The sequence below is a fragment of the Zalophus californianus genome, chromosome 1 (genome assembly GCF_009762305.2).
Source record: "Zalophus californianus isolate mZalCal1 chromosome 1, mZalCal1.pri.v2, whole genome shotgun sequence".
Lineage (NCBI taxonomy): Eukaryota > Metazoa > Chordata > Mammalia > Carnivora > Otariidae > Zalophus > Zalophus californianus.
The window spans coordinates 97,570,039-97,595,229 of NC_045595.1; the positions used below are offsets into that span (position 1 = coordinate 97,570,039).

Sequence of the window (25,191 nt, forward strand, 5' to 3'; positions counted from 1 at the left end):
TATAAATATATAGATATATCTATATATAAATATATGTATAAACTTGTTTTATGGATACATGGGCTTCTCAAATTTTCCTGAGGTCACTAGAATACAAAAAAGAGAAAAAAAGAATTTTCTGTTTCTCTGAGGTCAGCTTCTTTTTAAATAGTTCTTTTGAAAATTATTAAAATTATACCTTCTTTTGGTTATTTTTCAACTAAGTGAACCAGAAAAATGTGTATCAGGAAAATTGCCTAACGTTTGCCCCATTAAAAAAAATAAGTTCTATTAGGAAAAATTTCAATAATGTACAAAGTAAACAAAATATGATGAACTCAACGGACTCATCACCGAGCTTCAATAAATATCAACATTCTGCCATTGTTTCACTTATACCTTCACCTTCTCCTGTAAATTTTTATAACCAAATTATTAAATAGTTCACATTGAGTTGGTCATTTGAATTTATTTTTCATTTAGTAAATTATCCAGTAAGATCATATCATACACTTTTCAAAGTCACCTAATCCAGTGAATGACGGTATTAAAAATTATAACAAAAACCCTGACCATGTAACAGAGCACTTTCTATGCCGTATACTATGTCACGCTTTACAAAAACACTCTTTCATTTATTTTAAGATGATTCATAATGCAGTTGTCTACCTTTTAATCTGCAAAGGGTGTAGAGATGTTGTTTGTTAAAGGATTAGTAAAAGCATTCAATATGAAAATTAATGTGTGGACAAGGCCGTTCTCTGTAAAGAGAAGTATGTGTTCATGACTGTGTTTCTTGGATACAATAAAATGCCAACACAACTGTAGCTGCTGTTTTAAGGAAGGACTGTTTCTAAGGAAATCTTAATATCCTCCTAGGGACAAATAATAGCCTTTCAGTGATTTAGTATCAAAGTCACATCAGTTATAACACCAAATTATAAATAAGATGCTGCTATAAAAACTGAAATATTTTTTCTGTACACATGATTCTAAAATTCAGGAATAAACTGAGAGTTTTAGCAAATTAAGAGCCAAAAGATCTTGTTTATGCCCATAGAAGGCAGAAAATGGATTCTGCTGACTGGAGAGAATACTCAACCAAGTGCCCCACAACCATTTCTCTCATTCCACCTCATTCAGCTTTGTGAAGTTTCCCCAGAGCTCTGCCATCATTCACTGGAAAACCAGTACTGGGTAGTTGAAGGAAAGATGGGGATTTGAATCAATGTACTGTTGTTTGATAGCTTTTTGACCATGGGGAAGTTACTTAATTTCTCTAAACCTCAGTTTCCTCATTTACAAAATTAGGGAAACAATATCTCCCTCTTAGGGTATCTGTAAAGATTAAGAAATACATCACATTAAGCAAGTCGTACAGGGCCTAGGACTTAACCATGTATACACGATCATTATTATTATTCCTGCGGGATTCATAGGTATCCTCTCCGGGTAGGGTAGCAAGATTTAGCAAATAAAAATACAGGATACCTAGGTAAATTTGAATTTCAGGTAGATAAGAATAATTTTTTAGTCTAAATATATCCCAAATATTGCATGGAATATACTTATACTAAAAAATTATCCATTGTCTATCTGAAATTCAAATTTAAGTGGGAATCCTGGCAAAATAACCTCTCTTTTAAAAGAAAAATGAGGTATAGTAAAATAAACTTATGAGAAATAAAGTTGTGATTAAATTTGATATTTTCTCTGCTCAAACTTGGTAGTCTCCTATCCCTCTGTACACTCAGTATTTTCTCTTCCGGGTAATGCTCAAGTATCATATATCAGAGAAACAGATATTGCCTGTGTTTTGGAGTAGAATGTCAACTTTTCCCGAAACTAAAATCTGTTGGATCAGTTACTATCCTAAACTAGGCATAGGTTTTCAAACTACTTACTGAATTATATTTGTATTTAAATATTTATTTGGAAAACCACAAAGCACTACATTTGAAAGTCATATCGAGGACCACTAAAAATAAGCAAACTACAAATCTGACAGCACTCAATCTTTGAAACACTATTTTCAAAATGTTCTTGTTTACCATGTTTTCTTTGTGCGTACCAGGTAATTATTTTTCAAATGTGCTTGTTATGAGCACACACGGAGACTCACAAGATAAATAAAGCAGATGGGTTTTATACTTTATTTCAATCAGACTGTATTTCTTAACCTTTTACCTAAACTAAAAAGCCTGTTATCAACCCTACTAGTATTTTAGCTAATTTGTAGTTAGATTTTTAATGAGATAAAAATACCTTTCCTAAAGGCAAGGTGGCTGGGAATTATTTTATAGTAATATATTCTTCTACTCTTTTCCATTTGTGGGAGACGTAATCTGTAATTCCTTGCTTCAATAAGCAAAGTGAGGAAACAAGAGAGATGCCAGAATCTCTTTATCCATTACTCCTTTGAAGCATTTGCAGGCTGTATTTAAACTTCCAGATAGATTATAATGCAATTATTCCAAAACATAATATGTGTGCTACATTTCCTCATTCATAATTTTTTATTTGCCAATAAAAGAGAAGCAGTGCTCCATTTATTTTTCCTAAAAAAACCGCACCTTCTGCCCAAACTCAGCTCTATTTCTTTCGTTCTGTCGCCGTGGTCGCAGTGCACTGTACTCTTCAGCTCCATCTCGTGTAGAAAAACGTCGACTGCACCCTCAGCTCCGACCCCCGGGGAGCGTTCACGACAGTGGAAAAGATGAAAAGCCGGGAACTTTATTTAGGAATCAACACTAAACGAAGAATTGATTTCTGTAGACCCTGTCTCAGAAAAAGCAGGTCTTACAGTTGACAGGAAACTCAGGAAAGCGTATATATTGATTTCCTGGATACATTCAACTGAACCTGGAGAAAATTCTACTATTCAATTACTACTTAGACATACTTAGGATGAAATTTCCATTGACCTGCGATTCCTGGTTAAATCCTTCAAAAAAGCCAAGTAAGGACTTTCTCTGAGCAGCAGGGTGTACTACACTAGATGCCTCCCGGGAGCCTACAGCGGACCATCTATCAGTCACGTCATAGAGCCCAAAGGAGAACGCCTGGAGACGGTCTGCGAGGCCGTCCGGGGAGAGGGTGGTGAAGTCCCCTACTCGGTGAAGACGACTCGGGCAGACAGGAGTCGTTTCCGCGTTCTCCGGTCCCGCGCCGCCTCAGGCAAGGAGCTGAGGGGCCGTGGGGCCCGGTTGCCCACAGCATCTCCTCAGACTCCTCCTCCTGAGAAACCTGCGGGTCAGGGACGCCCACCTTGGGCTTGTTATTATAAATTTGCTTATGAAGCCCTCATGATTTTTAGAGTTGCCATGTGTGGTTTCGGCTTCCTCTGACCAGGGGAGAGGGATCCCCGAGCGTCCCCTAGTCGGGCGGGGAGGCGCGGGGCGAGGGGGGCGGGGCGAGGCGGGGCCGCGGCCCTGGGCGGGGCGTCCTCGCCGAAACCGGCTGCGCCGGGCGGCGGGCGGGAGGCAGTGGCGGCGGCGGCGGCGGCGCGGGCCGAGAGGCTCGCGGATTGGTTGCGGCGGGCGGAGACGTCAGGCTCCCGCGGCCCGAGCGGCCGCCGGGCTCGCGCGGCGCAGTAGGCTCGAGTGCGCACCTCAGCGAGGTGGTGTCCTCTGCCGTCCCGCTTTCCGCCGCCGTCGCCGGGCTGTGCCGCTTGAGCCGGGACGCGCCTCCGCGCTCCTCGCCGCCTCCACCCCCGCGGCCGCCGCTCCTCTCGCCGTCTGCACACACACCATGACGAAGAAAGAGAAGAAGTCCTTCAACCAGAGCCTAGCCGAGTGGAAGCTCTTCATCTACAACCCGACCACCGGAGAGTTCCTGGGACGCACCGCCAAGAGCTGGGGTGAGCGGGCGGCGGTTGGGCGCCGGGGCCGGCCGCGGTCCGAGGGCAGCCGGGCGGGGTCGGGTGGGAAAGGAAAGGCGGGAGATGGCTCCCCGCGCGGGGGCCGTAAGAGCAGCCACAGCCTCCGCCGCCCACAGCGGTTTTCGTCCGGGGCCGTCAGACTCTCGTATGGGCGGTGGCGGAGGAGGGGCAGCGCGGCCCCATTCATTTCTAGCGTGGCGGGCGGGCCGCTGCTCGCTCCCGAGGCAGCCGGGCCCGCAGGCAGCCCCTGCCGGGCCGCTCCAGTTCCTTCCTCCCGGCCGGGAGCGGAGCGCACGTGCTGCTCCGGCCTCCCGCCCCGAGCGGCGCCGGAGGCCGGGGACCCCTGCCCGGAGCCGAGCCCCGAGCGTGCGGGGGCTGAGCGCCGGGGCCTCCCTTTGTACGGAGCGCGCCGTCCGGGAGAGGCCCTGGCAGAGGCGGCCGGTGGCGCCCAGCGGTTCGGGGAAGCCAGACCCTGCCCCACGCCCGGGGAGAGGAAATTTCCACTCTCGCCGCTATCTTGTGACTCGTCCACGCTGCCACCCCGGTCGGAAGAGTGCGAGTGAGTGTTAAGTGTGTGGGTTGCATGAATGTGCCGCGCAGTGAGTTAATCACACAAGTACTTGGTACACGAAAATGCACTTGAATGTGGACAGTGAAAAGACCACCAAAAAGGTTGGTTCCTGCCTAATTCCTTTTTAATTACAGACGTTTTCTTCCTAGCAAATAGGCTTCTTTTGGGGAAAGTAAATCCCAGGTGGTACAATTTTTGTGCCTTCAAAGCGTGTGATGGTTGTGTATGTTAGTTTTTCTGTGTATGAGTTCTTTGTTTTAAAAAGAAATAAACTGTACACCAATGTAGTACTGCTTAGGGAGTCTCTCTTTTTTTTTTCTTCCGAAAAATCGTACTAATGTCTGAAAAAGGACTAGGGCTTTTTTTTTTCTTTTTTTCTTTCTTTTTTTTTTTTTTTTGCCTTTTGAAAAACATTTTGTTAGTGGGTCTTGACCTTTTTTTCTGGGTGAGTATAAATTTCTAGAGTGGGAGAAATATTTCGGCGCGACATCTTTAAGAGAAGCATGAAGAGAGTAAATTAGCTATGACTCAGAAAATAAACTGTTGCTACTGACTGAAATTGTCTCCTCCCGAATGGAAAGTCGGCTTAAGTCCTATCACAAGCTGAAAGGGGCCTTGGAGGTTTTTTAGCCCAACCCCCAGTTTAGAGATGAGAAAAATGAGATCTAGAGAGGTTGTGATTTTGCTTTGTGTAAAATTACATATTCCACAGAGCCAAGAAAAGAACCCGGTTGTCCTTTAATCCTAGTCCAGCGGTTTTATTATTTTACAGATGCCTTGCCTAACTAACACTCAAGATTTTTATTTAGATAGCTGTCTTTAGGGAACCCACTAATGTGAAGAGGAAATAAATTTGCATCCGGAGTTAAATGGGGGAAAAATGGTGCAGTTATTATTGCTTCTAGAATGTGCTACCTTTTTGCTGAAGGAATTTTTGAGTGGTGGAGAGGGATTAATGTTTGTAGACTACCTTCCTCAGTGCCTTCTCATTTCTAGTAAAAATTACCTTCATTTTTTGTTAGAATGACATTTCTTACTGCAGATAGTGCTTCTTATCTAACCTTTGTATTTATATGATGTTGAGGTTGAGATTTTATTTAATGCATTTATGTAAATGTGCACAAATGATCAAAGTGTAGTTATATAAGTGGCTACAGTACTACAAGTTAAGGTTGGGATTTATTTTAGAAGGATTAAGGCAAGACCTTTTTTCAAAATTGAAAATAAATGTTAACTCTTATCAACGAATAGTATATTTCTGAGTTTATTGGAATAGTAGTAAACAAGTGCAAAATGTCATAAATTATCCGCAATCCTATCCCAACATAAGGGCATCTCTCCAAGGATATATGTGGGTGTGGTGTATAGAGGCTGAAGTCCATACTCAGCTCTCCAGGTTGTGTGCCCTCAAGCGTAGGGAGTCTGCCTAGAGAAAGGGGTATCTTGTTCTAATTTCAGAAAGGCACTGTATGGGCTAGCTGCCTGATCTCATCACTACAGAGATGTCCACTGTTAATATTTTGGTATATATCTGGGCAGACTTAAAATGGTATAATGTTAATTTTTTTTTTAGACAAAAAGAAATAATACAGTAAGTGTTGCTTTATAGTGTTTTTTTTCTTTAACTTATTTTAGAGAGACAGAGCAGGGGGAGGGGCAGAGGGAGAGATTCTTTCAAGCAGACTCCCCTGATGAGCTCGGAGCCAGAAGCTGGGGCTCGACCCCAAGACCCTCGAGATCTTGACCCAAGCCAAAACCAAGAGTTGGTGGCCCAACTGACTGAGCCACCCAGGCACCCGTTAAGTGTTTGGGCACCTTCCCATTTTAATAAAGATCTGTATCATCATTTTAGTGGCTGACTAATGTTCTATTGTATGGTTCCATGTACTACCATGATTTTTAAAAACAAACATGTTTATTAATATGTAGCTTATGTATGCATGGGAGATACTCAGGGAAATATGAGTAACTCCTGATTTTTTTTTTTTTAAACCAGTAATTTATTGTATGTACTGGTCTTTCCTCCCAGTCCCTTCAGCCTTAAGCGTGCAGATTTATTTCTTGAGATGAGTTTCTAATAGTGGAATTTCGAGGTCATGTATAATATGTGTACCCTTTACATTTTGGAAATGTTAGTGTTTTTGTTTTGTTTTTTTTAAGAAACTCATTTGCAAATTTTTTCCAGTTCCTTTTGAATTTAAATGTGGGGGGATTACCTTTTTTTTTTTTTTTGACCTTGATAAAATTGCTGTATCTGCTGGTGTGTAGAAAAAAGCCTTCTCTACCCTAAGGATTGTATAAGGATATATTAAAAGCATACATTTGGCGGGGGAGGGGCATAGGGAGAGAGAGAATCTTAAGCAGGCTCCATGCCCAGTGCAGAGTTTGGTGTGGGGCTCGATCCCACCACCCTGAGATCATGACCAGAGCCAAAAATCAACATTTGGACGTTTAACGGACAGCGACCCAGGCGCCCCTAAAAGCACACATTTAAAAAGTAGTTTTGCCATTTACACTTGGGATAAAGTGACAATACTGCTGGTCACACCACATTGCCTTACTTGAAATGGCTATGTAAAAGATTTTTTTTTCTTTTTTTTTTTTTTAAAGATTTTATTTATTTATTTGAGAGAGAGAGAATGAGAGCACGAGAGGGAAGAGGGTCAGAGGGAGAAGCAGACTCCCTGCTGAGCAGGGAGCCCGATGTGGGACTCGGTCCCGGGACTCCAGGATCATGACCTGAGCCGAAGGCAGTCGCTTAACCAACTGAGCCACCCAGGCGCCCGATTTTTTTTTTCTTTTAAGATTTTATTTCTTTAAGTAATCTCTATACCCAGCATGGGGCTCAAACCCATAACCCTGAGATCATGAGTTACATGCCCTGAGCCAGCTGGGCATCCCTGTATAAAAGATTTTGAGTAGCTTCTTGAATGTTTGGCGGTTTCCAAATCATTACATACATAAAATCACCTCATTTGATTTTCACAACAACCTTCTAAAATAAAGCACACTAAGTAGGTGATCAAAGTATACCTAGAGTTGGTTTTTTAGGCTGAACAGTAAGGATGCATCAGGAGTAAGTAATTGCTGTGTATGAAAACACAGGACAAAGAAAATTTAGCATCTTGTGATTTACGCTGCAAATATTAAATGCAATAAATATCATTAGAGTGAAAGATAGCTTAGAGATCCTCTACTGTTGTTTAAACTGTAATGGACCATGTGTTGCAACTAACATTTTTAAGAATAATGAAATAGAATAGTAAAAATACTATTTTATTCTACCTAATAAGTTTATTCTAAGGAAACATGTTCCATGAAGCTTTTCTGTATTTTGTATATACAGATATGCTGATGTAAAATGTGTTTCTTATTGTGGCTCACGGTCAAAAACTTGAAAGCCACTAATATAGCCCTGTGCCCTCATTTCATAGGTGAGAAAATTGAACTCATGGGTCTGATGTGTCGAAGTTTACTCAGCAATAGAATCCTTGGCCTTTAGACTACCTCCAAGGCCAGATCGTTTTTTGTTTTTGTTTTTTTAACTGCTACAACTTGATGTCATTTAATGGAATCTGTTGTGGGCTTCTTTGGAGTTCATTATCTTAAGGCTGTCAGTAGATGCTTTATATTCATATAAACTTAAAACTTGAGTTGCTGATCTCCAAGCATAGGCAGGATTCTGGACCAAAACTATTAACACCTACATTTTGTTCATGTACCTTTTCTTTTATTATAGATCCATGAAGTGCCATTTTCTCAGTCAACCTGCTCCCATTCTGGGTCATGCCTCAGTAAATGCTCTGCCTTGGAGATCAGACTCCATCCTATCTTGGGTGTTTGACTGTAGGGGAGAAGGCAAGTGTGTTTATTTTCCCAGTATCACATAGTTTTGTAAGATGTTGTTCTTTGTCCTGTGGAGTGTGACATATTAAAAAGAAACTTTACAAAAATGTGCACTGTTGGGAAAGTAACAGGACTTGCCTTACCCTGTGTGCAGGCTGTAAATGAAGGTCAGTGGTGGGTGTGGCAGCGGCAGCAGCTGAGGCATACTGAGCCATCACCCAGCAGGAGACAGCACTTCCTGGACTGGTAGTGGAAGGGAGGGGATGGGGTAAGTGTGTGTGTTATGTTCTAGATGTTGTAATTTCGGTACTATGTGCTTTACAGTTGTTAAAGAGCAACCTTCCTCTACCCCCAAAGTAATTTGATTCTTTGAAAGTGACTTTTCAATTTATAGCTATAGAATTAGTTGTATTAAAAGAAGTTTAGGGGCGCCTGGGTTGGCTCAGTCGTTAAGCGTCTGCCTTTGGCTCAGGTCATGATCCCAGGGTCCTGGGCTCGAGCCCCACATCGGGCTCCCTGCTCTGTGGGAAGCCTGCTTCTCCCTCTCCCACTCCCCTTGCTTGTGTTCCCTCTCTCGCTGTCTCTCTCTCTCTCTCTCTCTCTGCCAAATAAATAAAATAAATCATTTAAAAAAAAGTTTAAAAACCCTTCTGTCTTTAGTATCAATATTTCTGTGATTTGTCATGTTTGATTAAAGACCAGTCATTTAACACTGATTGTGTAATGGAAGGAGGAAAAAAAACTAACTCTGAAAGATTTATTGCATTGATTTTGAAGTAAAATCCTCTGTAATCTTTAGCCACTTAGAATAACCACTATTAACATTTTAATAGTCTATTTCCTTTTTGTAAATAGATTTTTTTTTTAGTGTATAAATAAAATTTTAAAATACACAGTTAGGTACCTAGTTTCACCAGTTAACATTTAAGGGGAATGGTTTTTATTCCTTTGCCACCTTAGAGGTTGATCTGTTGGGGGTAACCTTGGCCCTCTCCATCACTTCTGTGGGGACTGTCCACAAATCCTGCTAGAATTTGCATTCTAGTGTCTTTTTTTTTTTTTTTTTAAAGATTTTATTTATTTATTTGAGAGAAAGAATGAGAGAGAGCACATGAGAGAGGGGAGGGTCGGAGGGAGAAGCAGACTCCCTGCTGAGCAGGGAGCCCGATGCGGGACTCGATCCCCGGACTCCAGGATCATGACTTGAGCCGAAGGCAGTCGCTTAACCAACTGAGCCACCCAGGCGCCCCGCATTCTAGAGTCTTTAGTTATTATCTCTATGTTGAGACTTCCAAATGTGCATCTGTAGTTATGGCTTTTTTATACTAATATAACCAACTGCCTGACAGCGATCTTCAATTGGATGTTTCATAGGACTATGAAGTGTTTCACACACCTCTTTGTGTAAATCTCCATTGCCCTCAGGGGCTCCTTAGGGTGACACACACACTCTTTATAATCTCGCTGACTTATTTCTCTCGTCATCTCTCTACCATTCTCTGACCCTTCTGGGCCTGGCTTCTGAGTCTCTTTCCTTCACCTTGGCCTGGGTACCTCAGATGTCAGCTTTGGTAGCCTGATCTCTGGTAAACGTCTTTGAACCCCTCTTTGCCTTAAGACTGTGTCAAGTGCTCCTGTGTATCCCATAATAGTTTTTTTCTATTACAGCATTTATGATTTTTTGTAGTAGTAGGTTTTTGCCTGTTTACTGGAATATAAGTTTCTTATTCACTCATCTTTGATTCCCTAACACTGAGCCTGTTGCTCAGCACTTAGTAGGAAGATAATAAGAATAGATTGAATGAATGAGCACTATTATGAAATATTTCCATGTAATTAGTCTTTTTGCAACCCCTTTTTTTTTTTTAAGATTTTATTTATTTGGAAGAGCACAAGCAGGGGGAGCGGCAGGCAGAGGCAGAGGGAGGGGGGGAGGGAGAAGCAGGCTCCCCGCTGATCAGAGAGCCCAGTGTGGGGCTCAATCCCAGGACCCTGGGATCATGACCTGAGCTGAAGGTAGACACTTAACCAACTGAGCCACCCAGGTGCCCCATTTTTGCAACATTTTTAAAAAATGTCTTTGATGGTATTTGTGTATCATAGTATACAGTTCCCCAGTGTTTGGGCATCCTACACACCCCCCCCCCCCCCCCCCCCGCTTTTTTATAGCACTGAATTTTCAGAGAAGTTCAGTGTTCAGACGAAGCTTCCACTTAACTTTCTCTTTGGAGATTCAGCTGAATTTGTGACATGCCTGAGCGGTGCATCTGATTAGGATAACAGAAACAGTTTTCCAGATCTCCTGCTTTCTGCTTTATTTCTCTATTCAGCTTATACTGCTCTTATGAGACCTGCATGAAGGTTTGTTTTGTTTTGAGTTCTCTCAAATTTAATGGGCATTTATTTAACAGTGTCATTCTCTGCCCTGCAGGGTGCTTTACTACTTCTGAAAAGAATTCTTTAACTTAGCAGCCTCCCACATATCTGTTTAAACTTCGTAACTGAGTTGTTTGTAGACTGGCTCTTATTTGTGACTTCTGCCTAGTATTATGTTAATGCCTTGGGTAAGGTATGACTTTGGGACTGACCCACATCCAGGACATATGGTACTTCCCTTTGGCAGGTTCTGGCCCGTAAATAGTGGCCCTTTATGTACCCTTACCACCACCACTCACCGCCCAGTACCTCTCTAATCATTTCTTTTCTGATTCTTCCCTGTTTTTCTTTGTCTCATTTCCTAAATGTGTATTTCCCAGCTGCTATCTTTGGCCTTGTTTTCTCCTCCTCTTCTTCCCGGGCAATCTCATAAAACAATTGCAAAGATCACTCACACATTTTACTTCTTGGTTAACACCTCTCTGATTTAGTTGCTTCCTGCATATCTCATAAACCTGAGAGGAAGAGGCTTGGATTTCTTGAGTAGCTCTGTTACTAAATTGCCTTATATATCTCCTGGCAAACAGCTTTTTTTCCCCTTCCTCTACTGAAGTTCTGAGTTGCTCCTGTAATTGCAATTTTTGAAAACAGGGGTCACTATCTTTTCTGTCATTTGGGCTCTAAACCTGGCCAGATCATGTCAGTTCTACTTCTGTAACATTCTTAAATCTGTGACCCACACCCTCATTGTCACTACTACAGTTAATCAGGAATTAATTTTCTCTGCCCTACTCCTGCCCTCCCCCCCACCATATCTTATGAAAACCCACATTCAGAGGGAGCTCAGGGTGCTCACTTTTCATAGCTTCATGATAACTAACCATCTGTTTCAAATTTCATAGTTCTTAACACTCCCGTCAACCCTGGCCCCGCTGTATCAGGGTCTGGTAGTGCTTTTTCTTCTCTGATTAAAAACTTAAAGCACCAGATGAAGAGCTTTTGTGACTTTTCCATAGTTGTTCCAAGTTCAGATAGACCATTGGCTTTCCAATTTTTACCTGCTGCTTAAAAAAAAAAAAAATTGTAGAGTTACTGACTTTGGGGAAGGTGAACTTTATCTCTGAGGCATTCCCAGAAAGATCCAAGGAGTCATTTGGAATCATTGTGACCTAAACCAGTGTAACTTCACTGCTATCAGGTTATTTTTAAGGCTATAGCTTTGATTGTGCTACTTCCCATACCCCAAAATTGTATTTGGATCCCCACTGCTTTCAGAAGTTTTAAATAATTTCCAAACAGCCTGGCAGTCCAGGCTTATTACATACTGGCTTAAAACTAAGTTTCTAGTCTTACCTGTCGTTTCCCACCTTATTCCCATATACCACATGTCATAGCCAAAATGGGTATATCTGGAATGCTCTGCTCATTCCCTCCCCCATACCCTTCCTCTCTGCATTAAGAATTCTTCCCTACTTCGAGACCTAGCTTTGAGTGTCAGCTGTCATAAGTGTTCTCTGATATGCCCAGATGAAAATAATACCACATTTATCTCCTATAACACTTAAAACTTTGTATCCTAGATTATGGTTGTTTATATACATTGCTCCTACTAACTAGATGTTCTCACAAATCAGGATTTACATTTGCATATGCCTGTAGCATCTAACACATAGTAAGAACACTTTTTTGGGGGGGGGTGCACAAATTGTCATTTAATCAGTTTCAGCTTGTGATTCACGTATTCCTTGGGCTAAAGGTGAGAGTATTGTGGGTTGGTTAGTATAGCTCCACACAGAAAGTCTTACTTGTGGAGGTACTTGTATGTAAAGGCATAATTCCCCTTATCTTGCCATGATTCTGCCCCACTAAACTAATTCATTTTGAAGTTTCCAGATAGGGCACCACAGCATAAGTGAGCCTGTGGGCGTGTGTGTGTGTGTATAATTTTTTTTACTTCATGAATCATAGAAGTATACCAATATCCTGAGATGACCAAAGACTCACTCAGAATATAGACCTAATTTCTAGTTCCACACATCAGCTAAGCTTAGATAACTCATTTAAAATCTCTTGGTTTTAGTTTCTTCCGTAGGAGAAAAGTTGCAGATGATGGTTTCTAAATGTCACTTTGAAATGAAAAAAAAAAAGTATATAAATGTTTTAGAACAGCAGGTAGCAAGCTTTTTCTTTAAGGGACCAGATAATACTTTAGGCTTTGCCAGCCATCTGGTGTCTGTTGCAACTACTCAACTCAGCTGTTGTAGCTTGAAAGTGGCAGTAGACAATTAGTAAACTAATGGACCTAGCTATGTTTCAGTATTTTATTTACAAAAACACAGGCAGCTACTGTGCTTTGCTGACCTCTTTAGAAGTTAGTGTCAGTGTAGGCTGACTCAAGAAATCTAAACTGGTCTTAAATGAGATGTAGACTCTTGGCTTTGTTCTTTTCAAATAATGGAAGTAACACTACTTGAATTTTTACAGTACAGATGTGTGAATAAACAGTAAGTCCATTGTCCTCTTCAGCTTTTAATGATTTTTAAAATGTAATTCATGGTATATCCACTTTGGAGAAAGGTCTGGCAGTTTTTTATAAAAGTAAATATACACCTACCCCATGACCCAGCAGTTCTACACCCAAGAGAAATGAAAACATACATTCACAAAAATACTTGTACAACAATAGTCATAGTAGCTCCAACTGGAAACAGCCCAGGCGTCCATCAGCAGGAGAATAGGTAAACAAACTGGTATGTCCAAACAGCAGAATACTACTCAGCAGTAAAAAGGAACGGACAATGAATGCACAGAATATGGATGAATTTCACAAATTAGGCTGAGCAGGAAAGAAGCTTTACCTAAGAGAATACATACAATATGATTTCATTTATATGAATTCTAAAGCAAGCAACAGTTATCAGTGCTGGAAAAAAGCCCAGAATGGTATTTGCCTCTAAGGCGGTGGTCATGGGGTTTGGGAAGGGGCACCAGAGAGCTTGGTAGGGTGGTGTAATGTTACGTCTCTTGCTGGGTGCTTAGATCATATAGAATGCATTTATCAAAACCCTTTTTTAAGTTTTTAAATTTTAGTTAACATACTGTAAATATCTCAGATGTACAGTACAGTGATTCAACACTTCCATACAACACCAGTGCTCATCACAAGTGCACTCTTCAATCCCCATCACCTGTTTCACTCCTCATCCCCTCCACCCACCTCCCTGCTGGTAACCATCAGTTTGTTCCCTGTAGTTAAGTTTGGTATGTCTTTCTCTTTATTCCCTATGCTCCTTTGTTTTGTTTCTTAAATTCCACATAATGAGTGAGATCATACGGTATGTTGTCTTTGACTGACTTAATTTGCTTAGCATAATACTCTAGCTCCATCCATGTCATTGCAAATAGCAAGATTTCATTCTTTTTTATGCTGAGTAATATGCCAGAGAGAGAGAGAGAGAGAGTGAGAGAGAGAGAGTGTGTGTGTGTGTGTGTGTGTGTCTATGTCTATGTGTATGCATGCACATACCACATCTTTTTTTTTTTAAGATTTTATTTAATAGAGAGAGAGACAGTGAGAGAGGGAACACAAGCAGGGGGAGTGGGAGAAGGAGAAACAGGCTTCCTGCTGGGCAGAGAGCCCGATGAAGGGCTCAATCCTAGGACCCTGGGATCATGACCTGAGCCGAAGGCAGTCACTAACCAACTGAGCCACCCAGGCGCCCCCATACCACATCTTCTTTATCCATTCAGCAATTGATGGACGCTTGGGCTGTTTCCATGATTCGGCTGTTGTGGATAAACATCAGAATGCATGTATCCCTTTGAATTAGTACTTTTGTATTCTTTGGGTAAATACCTAGTAGTGTGATTGCTGGATTATAGGGTAGTTCTGTTTGTTTTTTGTTTTTTTTTTTAAGATTTTATTTGTAAGTAATCTCTATGCCCAGCAATGTGGAGCTCGAACTCACAACCCTGAGATCAGGAGTCACATGGGGCCCTGGTAGTTCTGTTTTTGTTTCTTTGAGGAACCTCCACACTGTTTTCCAGAGTGGCTGCACCAGTTTGCAGTCCCACCAACAGTATGAGGGTTCTCCTTTCTCCACATCCTCACCAGCACCTCTTGTTTTTTGTGTTGATTTTAGCCATTCTGACAGGTGTGAGGTGATGTTTCATTGTAGTTTCGATTTGTATTTCCCTGATAAGTGATGTTGAGCATCTTTTCATGTCTGTTGGCCATGTGTATGTCATGAATGGAAAAATGTTCATGTCTTTTGCCCATTTTTTTTAATTGGATTACTCATTTTTTTGGGTGTGATTGTCGAAACCCATCTGGTACATTAGAGGTTTGTGTATTTCATTGAATGTCATTGTTTTTTCCTGATTTCCTTTCGTTAATATGCATGATGAAGTAGGGGTGAAGTATACATACAGACATCTGGAACTTGAAATGCATTTAAAAAATAAATGGTGAATAGATACGAGATATAGTAGAATGTTGACTGTAGAATCTAGGTGTGTTGATGGATGTTCATTGACGGTTAACCTTTCCGTGTATATATAACATTGCCAACTGAATATTAGAGAAAAAGAAGACATTTAAAAAAAATACTTATTTGAGAGGAAGTCCATGAGTTGGGGAGGAGCAGAGGGATGGGGACAAGCGAACTCCATGCTGAGCTCATGACCCTGAGATCACGACCTGAGCCGAAATCAGGAGTCAGATGCTCAACCCGCTGAGCCACCCAGGCGCCCCGAGAATGCATGAATACATTTATGTTTCTCTTGATTGTCTTCCAATTGTGGAGTCTTTCCTGTAGAAAATGATTGTTTATCAGTTTTCTTACCAATTTATATATATGTATATGTCTATTCTTATGTGTGTGGGGGGGTATATATGGAATATGTAGGAATAAGTAATTTTCCACTTTTACATGAGTAATAGGAAGAATGTATGTTCTAAAACTTGCTTTGCCCCCATTAATGTGTCCTGTGTTTCCATGTCGGTATGTATTTATCTCATTCCTTTGAATCATTACATAATCCATAGTGTAGAGCTATGTATCCAAGAGATACATATATAGTTATGAATATTCAGATTGTTTCTAATTTTTCTTTTAAAAATTGCTGTGTGTATGTGCCACTATTTATCTAGGGTAGGTAACTGAGAAATGGAATTACCTCTTTATAGTATATATTTATTTTTATATTAATAGACTGTTCTCCTTTATATAATAGACCGAACCAATTTATACTCCCACCAGCAGTGGATAAAAGTACTGGTTTCCCTTCGACTTTCTGAGCAATGGGATATTATCACCCTTTAAAATTTTTTGCCAGTTTGATGGGATTCTGATACCTGGGTGGTTTAATTTGCAGTATCTGGTAACTGCAACTGAGCATATTTTTGTTTGCTCAGTTTCTGTTTTTTTTTTTTTTTTTTTTTACGGTCAATCTCTTTGCTCTCTTTTGTCTCAATTCTTTTATTTAAAAATATTTGTTTTAAATTTAACAATCTTTTAATGGGCTGTTCCTAATCACTTAACCCAAAATATATTGAATAATCCATTATTTCCTCACTGATTTGAAATGCCAACTTTCTTACATGTAAAACTTCATCTTATGGATCTTGGATTTTGTTATCTATATATCTGTTCTTGTGTCATTCTCACAAATTTCACACATGTAAGCTCTATGTGAGCGTTTGTAAAATAAAATACATGTGTGAAATTGTGTGGATACTGTCTGTCCAGTTTTGGTATCATATATGCTCGCCTTATAAAAACCATTTAGGTAACTTACAGAGCATACTAAAAGGATAGTTGGTAGAAAAAGTCTATTCTTTGAAAACTGGGAGAACCAACTAAAGCCATTTGGACATGGTATGTGTTTTAGGGGTAGAGCTCTGTTTATATTTTGTAAAAATTTCTGATTTGGAAATGTTTATTTTCCTAAAAAAATCATATATTTCATCTATTCTCAGGTTTGCTAATTGAAACTGGTTTTATTGATCAAATAAATATTTTTGCATTTGTTTCTACTTAATCTTAAATCTCCCACTTTCCTTGAATTTATTTTAGTCTTGAATTAAAAAGCTGGCTCCTTTTTGTTAATCTTACCTGCTTTTTAGTGAATGAATCTAAGGATTTTCCTTTGCTTCTGCTCTGACTACATTATTGTTTTGAGTTTTGGATATTTCAGGTTTCATTGTCTTTAATCCAAGGATTATTTAGAAGTCTATTTTCTAAATTTTTGTTCTAATTTGTAATATTTACTTTGGTTTTAGAGAATGTAGCCTTGATTTTTTTTTTTTTTTAAGATTTTTAAAAGTTTTTAACTTTTGTTTTTGTGTTTTTTTAACTTAAGTCATGGTCCCTTTAGGGACAGTGTTCCAAGTTTGTAAAGAGTGTATTTCCTGGTGACTACAGAAGTTCTACATGTATTAGGTAACTGTTAGTTGTGTTTTAAAAATACTTACTGGGTGGCTCAGTTGGTTAAGTGTCTGCTCAGGTCATGATCTCAGGGTCCTGGGATTGAGGGCCCCCCTCGTGTGCACGTGCGCTCTCTCTCCCCAGATAAGTAAATCTTAAAAAAAAATACTTTTTGTTATTATTTACTTCATCTATGGATTTCTGAGAGAGGTATGTTAAAATCTGTATATGTGATTGTGGTAATTTTGTAATTTTGTTTTTGCTTTACATATTTTAAGCCATTTAGCATCACAAGGTTCATGGCTATTATGCTGTATCTTCTTGGTGTATTTTTATTAATATGAAACATGTTTGTTCTCTTAATGCTTTTTGACTTTGAATTCTAGTTTGCTTAGAGTAATGATGTCACATCTATATTTCTTTTTGTTAGCCAAGACCCACTTTGTTTTCCACCATCATGTGTTATAATTTTAGGTTTTCTTCTATAAATAGCAGTCAGTGGATTTTTTTTAACCCACCTTGAGAGTGTCTTTTATTTGACTACTGTGAAATTATTCTTGTCATATTATTTTTGGGATTTTAATTTGTTATTAAATTTAAACAAATTAAAATTTTTAACTTTATATAAAATACAAACTAATATAGTGACAAAAGGAGATCATTGGCTGCCTGGTGAATGATGTGTGGATTGCAAAGGGGCACAAGGACTCTGGGAAGTGATAGAAATATTTTGTATCTGTAGCGTAGTGGTGGTTTCGCAGATTACGTAGCTGTCAAAGACTCTGTGGGATTGTGCAGTTGAAATTAATAAAAGTTATGTGTAAATTATTCCTCAGACTGATAAGGAAAAGAAATTAAAATCAACACTTGATGTTGCCAGTAAGTCTTACTGGTTTCTTTGCTTACCATTGCTTTATATATTTTTCCTCTGTCTCTTCTTAAAGAAAACTTTAAAAAATGGCAATATAGAATTACGTTAACTTGTTTTGGAATTTGGTCTATGATTGTCTTTTTTTGAAATTAGATATAAGTTCTTCAAAAAAAAAAAAGACACTGTAGCTAAAACTCAAATCCTCCTTGACCACATCCTCAATTCCAATCCTGATCCCTTCTTATGCAGAGGTAACCACCATTTATAAATTTGATTTGTAAGTCTCTAGTCCATTAACAAACCCTCTTTTATGTATATTTATAGAAATGTAACTCTTTTGAGTGTTTTAAATTTATGTGGTATATATCATTCTGAGGTAACTTTTTTCCACTTGAGGTTTTTGAAATCTGTTTCATTCCTTTTTTAACTACTGTTTATAGTTTTCCATTACGTATTATGTTTTATTCTTTGCTTTGTTTGAGGACACTTACATTGTTAACAATTTTTTGCTATTGCTCTTCAGTTTTTTTGTATTGCATAACCAATTCTTTCAGTTAGGATTTGAGGCTAGTAAGTTTTCTGAGTCTTTGTATGCCTGGAGATGTCCTTTTGTTTATTTAATTGATTGATCTTTTAGTTTACAATAATTTTTCCTCAATTTGGAATAGATTTCATTTTTCGCCAGTGAGATATCTGTCAGATATAGTTCTCTGCCATCTTTTTAGAAGCATTAAGAAATTTTCTCTTTATGTTTGGTGTTCTGAAACTTTACCTGTGTCTGGGTATTGGATGTTTTCCAGTATTTTTCAGTCTTTTCCAATCTAGACACAAAATTTGTTACTTCTTTGAACATTCTTTCCCTTCTTCTCTTTTCTGATGGCATTTCTTTTAGATTTGTTGATGATATTCTGGTTCTGTCCCCCATGTCTCAATAATTTCCATATATTCCCTCCCTCTTTTTGCCCAGTGTTACAAAAAAATCTTCGTTTGAGCTTTTAGCTCACTGAATTTTTCTTTAGCTGGCCAATTCATTAGGTTAGCCTTTCTCCTAAGTTTTTGTTTTTTTAAACCGCCTTATTGAAGTATAATAACAAACAGTAGGCTGCACATATTTAAAGTTCACAACTTGAGTTTTGACATACACTCACATGCACGCATATATACATATTACACTCGTGAAGCTATCACTAATCAAAATAATGAACATAGTCATTACTCCCCAAATTTCCTCTTGCCCCTTTGTAATCAGTCCTCTCTCCCTATCTCCCCAGTCTCCAAGTAGAAATAGACCTGCTTTTTGACACTTCAGTTTGTATTTTCTAAATTTTAAATACACGGAAATGTAGTGTGTCCTTTTTTGGGGTGGGCAAGGAGGGGCTGACTTCTTTCATTTAGTGTAATTATTTTTGAGAAATAGTTCAGGAATAGTATCCCACTGTATGGCTATACCAGAATTTACTTATTAATTCATCTGTTGATGTGCATATTGATTGTTTGTACTTTTTAGTAATTACAAATAAAGCTCCTATGAATATTCATATACTTTACCCTCTGTGAACATGTGCTTTTATTTTTCTTGGTTAAATATCTAGGAATGGATTAGCTGGGTCCTGTTATAGGTGTTTGTGGCTAACTTTTCAAAAAATTGTCAAACTGTTCCTTTGTGTCTTTTTAAAGATTTTATTTATTTATTTGACAGAGAGAGACACAGTGAGAGCGGGAACACAAGCAGGGCGAGTGGGAGAGGGAGAAAGCAGGCTTCCCGCGGAGCAGGGAGCCCGATGCGGGGCTCGATCCCAGGACCCTGGGATCATGACCTGAGCCGAAGGCGTCTTAATGACTGAGCCACCCAGGAGCCCCCAAACTGATTTCTAAAATAGGGCTTTCTTTCTCTCTCTTTTTTTGTTGTTGTTTTTGTTTATTCCCACCAGCAGTGTATAAGAGTTCAGTTGTTCCACTGCTGGGCCATCACTTGGTATTGTCAGTCCCTAGGTTTTCTAGCATTTTGGTGAGCCTGTGGTGGCAGCTAATTGTGGTTTTTATTTGCCCTTTCCAGATAACTAGTTATTGAGCACCTTTTCATAAGCTTATTATTTGCAGTCCTTTAAATCTTTGAAGTTTTTGTTGTGGGCGCCTGAGTGGCTGAATCGTTAAGCGTCTGAGCCTTCTGCTCAGGTCATGATCCCAGGGTCCTGGGATCGAGCCCTGCATCGGGCTCCCTGCTCCGCGGAGGCCTGCTTCTCCCTCTCCCACTCCCCCTGCTTGTGTTCCCTCTCTTGCTGTCTCTGTCAAATAAATAAATAAAATCTTCTAAAAAATTTTTTGTTTTGTTGTAAGAGTTCTTTACATATGCTAAAGGCAGGTAAGTCCTTTGTTAGTTACATGTTTTGTAAATATTTTCTCCTGGTCTTTGGGTTGCTTTTTTATTTTCTTACGTGTCTGGATTTTTCTTTAGAATTTAACTCTTCTCCAGTTCAGCTTATCTAATGAGTTTTTTATTTTAATAATCAGGATATGAAATCTGATTTTTTAAAAATTGCCCTTTCACCTTCTCCTCTGTATTTTAAATATATTTATGCTTTTTTCCTTCTTGCTCTATTTGCACCCACTTCTGGTATTAGTTACTGTCTTTGTTGAGCTTGATACTTTATCAGATTAGTTTTTTCTCAAATATTTGGTGATTATTGGTTCTCTGCTCCTCCTCTTTGTTTCTGGTTACAGGAATCTGGGATGTAGGTAGCATAGGCCAGCCAAGAGCTAGTCTAGGTATGGGGACTCTCTACTCCTTTACGTTTTCACCAACCTACCCAGGGCATTGCCAAGTTTTTTAGCCCAAGCATCCACTCCCTGCTGCCACTTCAAAGTAGATGATGTTGCTACTGATAGTAGTTGCTTGACACCAGGGGCAAGTGTACATTGCGGGGTAGGAGCAAAGTTACACTCAATGTGGCTGATCCTGCTATGGAGTCCTCTAGTCATCTGGTCTTTAACTCAGAGCTCCCTCCTCTTCTCCTTCCTTGGTGGGCCAACTCACTTATTTCTGGAAAGCCTTTTCTGATGAAATCCCTTTCCTTCCTCTTCCTGCTAGAGACGCTTCATTCTTTCTTTGTCTTTTTTTTTTTTTTTTTTTTTACCCTAGCACTTGATGTCTGTAATTCTTTGTTTATACATCTGTCACTTGTGATAACTAAACTCTAGGAGAGAAGGAACAGATGTTACTCTGTAAATTTCTATCACCTGGAGCAACTGTAGAATGCTTGAATGATATTTTTCAGACAATGGAGTTTAGATTATAAAAGGTAACAAATTGGGGCACCTGGCCGGCTCAGAGCATTCAACTCTTGATCTCAGGGTTGTAAGTTTGAGCCCCACACTGAGTGTAGCGATTATTTAAAATTAAAATCTTAAAAAAAATGTAAAAAAGATGACAACTTGAGGCTGCCAGGGAGAGCAGGTCAGGTAAAGGTACCACATTGGAGAGGTACTGATCTGAATGTCACTCTTACTAGTAGGCTAATCTTAGGCAGGTTATTTAGTCTTGTTTAATTATTTTAATAAACGTATAAAATATATATGCATGTGTATATGTACATATTTTTATTATAAAAATAGTACATGCTGATTAGTTTTAGAAGACTTTAATAAAAAAAGATTTTATTTGAGAGAGAGAGAGAGAGAGAGAGAAAACACAAGCAGGGAGGAGGGGCAGAGGGAAAGAGAGCCGACACCTTGCTGAACAGGGAGCCAGATGCGGGGCTCAATCCCAGGACCCTGGGATCATGACCTGAGCCGAAGGCAGACGCTTAACTGACTGAGCCACCCAGGCGCCTGGAAAACCCACCCTTTCAGTGGGGATTTTTTTTTTTTTTTTTTAAGCCAGGCCAGGAGCGCCGGAACAAATGATTTTTTAAATAGGTGGTACTGGGACAACCGATATCTACATGCAAAACAATGAAGTTGGACCCCTTCCTCATGCCATACATAAAAATGAACTCAGGGCGCCTGGGTGGCTCAGTCCATTAAGTGTCTGACTCCTGATTTCATCTCAGGCCATGATCTCATGGTTGTGGGATCAAGCCCCATGTCAGGCTCCACGCTCAGGATGGAGTCTGCTTGAGATTCTCTCTCTCCCTCTCCTGCTGCCCCCCCGCCCCCGCCATCCCTGCTCACATGCACTTCTCTCAAAATAAATAAAATCTTTTTAAAAAATGAACTTGGGGCACCTAGGTGGCTCAGTCAGGTCTTGATCTCTCAGGGTCATGAGTTCAAACACCATGTAATTAATTTTTTAAAAATTTAAATTTTTTTTTACAAAATTGAACTCAAAATAGATTGAAGACCCAAACATTAGAGCTAAAACTATAAAATTCTTAGAAGAGAACAGATGCACGTCTTCATGATTTTGGATTAGGCAATGGTGTTTAAGTATGACACCAACAACACAAACAACCAAAGAAAAAAATAGATAACTTGGACTAGTCAAGGTTAAGAACTTTTCTGCCTTAAAGGGACCCTATCATGAAAGCAAAAAGATTCCAGAGAATTGGAGTAAACAATTCTATATTTGAATAGAGGCTTGTATCCTTAATATATTTTAAGAAAACCTCTTAGAACTTAAATTAAAAGACAATTTAAAAATGGGTCCAGGATCTTAACAGACAGTTCTCCAAAGATACAAATGGCCCAGAAGCTCATGAAAAGATGCTCAACATCATTAGCCGTTAGGGAAATGCAAATTAAAGCCACATTGAGATACTACTTCACACCCACTAGGATGACTGTATAAAAAGACAAAAACTGTTGATAAGAATATGGAGAAATTGGAACCCTGCTGGTGAGAATGTAGAATGGTACAGCTGCCTTGGAAAACAGTCTGGTACTTATTCTAAGTTACTATAAGACCTGGCAATTCCCCTTATAGGTGAAGGGAATGTGAATTAACCTCAATAAAAAGTAAACTTTAAAAATACAAATATATCAAAAAAGTAAAAAATACAGATATACAAAGGATTTTAAACTTGTACTTGTCCATAGGATTTTTTTTTTTTTTAATTAGACCTCTCTTTTAAACTGTGAACAGAATGCTGATTTATTTACCAAGGGGATGCAGTTTCTAGTCATTAGAATTCTGAGGAGGGGCACAGTCCTTTAGTATTTAGGTACCATCAAGTAACTAAGAAGTTCGCAAAAGTTAGGGAATCAGATCACAGGGTCTTAAAGTGTGTTGAGTGGATATGTATGTTCAGGCCTCGATGAAGCTTAGTAACTCCCCATGTGTCCAGATTATGCGTCCTGGCATTATATAATAAAGAATTTGTAAAAAAAAAAAAAAAAAAAAAATTATTTGTATGGTCTTTGTCCCAGGTGCCTGGCACAGAGGTTCTAAAAACCATTGGAATTTCCTGATGGGAGTATCTATATTATGCTAATGGAGTGACTCATGGTAGGCCCTTCCAATAGCTTCTCTGGTCCTTAGAAAAACCAGTCATGTGATTAGAGGGCTGGGACTTTGAACTAGCCTGACCTTTAGGGAGGGAAGAGAAGGGGGCTCGAGACTGGGTTTAATCACATGGCCAGTGACTTAATCATACCCAATACTGAAACTCCAGTAAAAACTCTAGACACTGAAACTTAATGGAGCTTCCAGGTTGGGGAACACATTAGTGTGCTGGGAGGGTGATGTTCCCTCATTCCACGAGGATATGGCATAAAAAAACTGCATTCCCTCCCAGACTCCACCCTGTATGTGTGTGTGTCGTTTATAACAAAACTGTAATCTTAAGTGTAGCCCTAAGTTCTGAGTCATTCTAGCAAATTCTCAAACCTGAAGGAGTATTGCAGGCCTCCCAGATTGGTAGCCAGTTGGTTTAGAAGTTCAGGTGACATCTGAAGCGAGGGCATTCTTGTGGAGGGCCATGCCCTGAGTTAGTGGAGTCTGTGCTACTCTGGGTGGTTGGTGCCAGAACCGGATTGATTGTTGGACACTTGGTTGGGGTTGAAACAAAGTGGCTGGTCAGGACCCATATTTCCGTCCCTGAATGACATGGAGTAAACCTTGGCCAGATTTTTTGCTGCTTAGTTTCTATTATAGACTCCACATTAACAAACCTCATTTGTGAAAATGTTTTTTGAGAGTAAAGCGTAATTGATTAGGTTAAGATTTAAACCTTAAATTTAGCCTTAAAGCCGAGTTGCAGTATCATTACAAAAATGGTTCTAGTTTTGTTGTTGGCCTTTTTTCACCCTTGAGGTTTGTTTTTATGTGGTCGAATTTCTTGACTTTTAGTTTCCTTTCTATAATGTGAATATTTAGATATTACCCTTACCCCTTTTTTTCAGATGGGAGTAGATACTTCCCCAAGGTCACAGCAAGAAAGTGGTCAGGCCAGGATCTCAGTCTAAGTCTCACTCCAGCATAGCCCATGCATATACCCACCCTGCTCCATGGCCTCCTGCTGCATCTGTCCTACCATCCTTTCCCTCAACAAAAACAAAATGAGAGAGAAGAAAGGGATTTAAAAGTTGGGGCTTCTCAAGGAACAGAAACGAAGAGGAGAGAGTCAGTTCCTATGTTAGAGAACTGTAGAAGTTTTTAGTCATTGATAGTTCTGTTTGCCCTTCGATCTTAAAGAGTGTAAGTCCAGAAGTAGCATTTATTGTACTTCTGTATATACTATTAGAACAATGATAATATAAAAACACTAAGGGCACCTGGGTGGCTCAGTCGGTGAAGCGTCTGCCTTCAGCTCAGGTCATGATCCCAGGGTCCTGGGATTGAGCCCCACATGGGGCTCTCTGCTCATCAGGGAGCCTGCTTCTTCTCCCTCTCCCTGTCTACTGCTCTGCCTACTTGTGCTTTCTCTCTCTCTGTCAAATAAATAGATAAAATCTTTTTTAAAAATTTAAAAAATAAAAACACCAATTATGACATTAAGCCTTTTGGTATTTCATATTTATTGTGAATAAACATCTTTGGTTATAATTCTGACCTCATACTATTCAAAATGCTGCTGTTTCTTCAGAGTTTAGTGCATGTTAGTTTCTTTAGTTGGTTAATGACTTAAGGAAAAAATTTTTTTTTTTTTAAGATTTTATTTGTCAGAACACAAGCAGGGGGAGCGGCCTGCAGAGCTAGAAGCTCCCTGCTGAGCAGGGAGCCCGACGCAGCACTCCATCCCAGGACCCTGGGATTATGACCTGAGCCAAAGGCAGACACTTAACCAACAGCTACCTATGCATC

The 25,191-nt window shown here is 39.6% G+C and overlaps 1 protein-coding gene across 2 annotated transcripts in view; it reads left to right on the plus strand.

Moving 5' to 3' along the window:
- The first annotated feature begins 3,476 nt into the window (after positions 1-3,476).
- Positions 3,477-25,191, plus strand: part of ATP1B3 (ATPase Na+/K+ transporting subunit beta 3) — a 43,358-nt gene continuing 21,643 nt past the window's right edge. The window contains exons 1-2 of one of the 2 annotated variants that reach the window (XM_027586188.1): positions 4,488-4,531; positions 8,170-8,288. In XM_027586188.1, coding sequence (XP_027441989.1) covers positions 4,503-4,531; positions 8,170-8,288 — 148 coding nt within the window. In that variant the 5' untranslated portion in view covers positions 4,488-4,502. Of the gene's footprint in view, positions 3,839-4,487; positions 4,532-8,169; positions 8,289-25,191 lie in introns of those variants that run through there. The other variant, XM_027586189.2, reaches the window with a different exon arrangement.